Source organism: Olea europaea, unplaced genomic scaffold (genome assembly GCF_002742605.1).
Source record: "Olea europaea var. sylvestris unplaced genomic scaffold, O_europaea_v1 scaffold25255, whole genome shotgun sequence".
In the NCBI taxonomy this organism is placed as follows: Eukaryota; Viridiplantae; Streptophyta; class Magnoliopsida; order Lamiales; family Oleaceae; genus Olea; species Olea europaea.
Window position 1 is genome coordinate 1 of NW_019243512.1, and position 1,594 is coordinate 1,594.

Below are 1,594 nucleotides of genomic sequence, written 5' to 3' on the forward strand. Positions count from 1 at the left end.
AATGTTGGAAAATCTCACCATGTTAAGATTGAATAATTGCAAGAAACTAAGAAAATTACCAGCCTCGTTTGGAAAATTGAAGAACTTGTATCACCTGTTTATGGAGAAAACTGCCATTACTGAATTACCAGAAACATTTGGAATGCTTTCTAATTTACGGACATTGAAAATGGCACAAAGTCTCCAGGTGCCTCAAATTTCTGAAACATCAGAGCCTGCTACTATTGTAGAGATGAAGGTGCTTCCATCTTCATTCTCAGATCTTTCCTTGCTAGTCGAATTCAATGCTCGTGCATGGAAGATATCTGGGAAGATACCTGATGATTTTGAGAAGTTATTATCTTTAGAGGTTTTGAATTTGAGTCAAAATGATTTTCACAGTCTTCCATCCAATATGAGGGGACTCCATGTTCTCAAAAAGCTAGAATTATCCCAGTGCAAATTGCTTAAAGTTCTTCCTCCACTGCCCGAGAGTTTGCAGGAACTAAATGCTGCAAATTGCATGTCTCTGAATGGCATTTCTGATCTCTCAAATTTGCAGAATTTGATGCAGATAGATTTCGCAAATTGTGAGAAACTAGTGGACGTTCCAGGCGTCGAACATTTGAAGTCCTTGAAAAGGTTGTACATGGGAGGTTGCAGTTCTCGTGCCTCAGCAGTGATACAAAAACTTAACAAGGTATCCCTCTTACCTGTATGCATGTGGGAATCCTCTTGAAATAAAGGGGTGCCTTGCTGTCAGCTCATAGCAAAGTATTGGGTTAAGCCCCACGGGCGCAACCTTCACGATTACTTGTCATAGTTGAGTTTTAGATTTCAAATAGACTGCCCATGACAAACACGAAAAAGTTGAGGATGATGTTAAGTCAACATATGCCTCGTGCTCTGGGCTGCACAGGTGCTACGACAACTTGGACAGTGGTTCTTTTTCCTCTTCTTGTACTTTTGGTTTATGAATTTGTACTATCAAAAGCATGGATGCAGAGCAATTCAATTTGTTAAAATTTCTTTTTGCAGGTTGCTTTGAGGAATTTACGAAATTTTAGTATCCCTGGAAGTGAAATCCCAAATTGGTTTACTCGAGATGAGGTTTGCTTTTCCAAAAAGAAATATAATGCAATAAAGAGCGTGATTATAGCTGTTGTCATCTCTAACAACCTTCAAGTCGAGCATGATTCAAGATATGATGGGTTGCCTGTAATATTCGAAGTCCAAGCAAAGATCCTGAGAGCAAACATTGCAGTTTACACCCATACAATGAACTTGAGAGGTATCCCTTGTACAGAGGAGGATCAGCTTTTTTTGTGCAGATATCCGGATTATAATCAGTTAGTTTTCATACTAGAAGACGGTGATAAAATACAGGTGGTAAGGCGCGATCCTCCTTATGATCATAGAATTATGTTGAAGAAATGCGGGATTCATCTAGTTTATGAGAATGATGATGATTATGATGGTGAAGAATCATCTTTGAACGAAAATTTACACACCGTTACACAAAGATTAAAGAATTATGTTGAAGAAATGCGGGATTCATCTAGTTTATGAGAATGATGATGGTGAAGAATCATCTTTGAACGAAAACTTACACACC

At 38.4% G+C, this 1,594-nt stretch overlaps 1 protein-coding gene across 1 annotated transcript; it reads left to right on the top strand.

The window, feature by feature from the left end:
- Positions 1–6: 6 nt before the first annotated feature.
- On the top strand, positions 7–1,588 carry LOC111382579 (disease resistance-like protein CSA1). The gene is made up of 2 exons (XM_023006598.1): positions 7–679; positions 1,018–1,588. Exons 1-2 carry the CDS (start codon positions 20–22, stop codon positions 1,546–1,548), a joined length of 1,191 nt encoding a protein of 396 aa, XP_022862366.1. The 5' UTR covers positions 7–19; the 3' UTR covers positions 1,549–1,588.
- The last annotated feature ends 6 nt before the right edge of the window (positions 1,589–1,594 follow it).

Coding starts and splice junctions, on each gene's coding strand:
- LOC111382579 (XM_023006598.1), top strand. CDS start 20: ATGTTAAGATTGAATAATTGCAAGAAACTAAGAAAATTACCAGCCTCG. Junction 680..1,017: donor TGATACAAAAACTTAACAAG/GTATCCCTCTTA, acceptor TTCTTTTTGCAG/GTTGCTTTGAGGAATTTACG.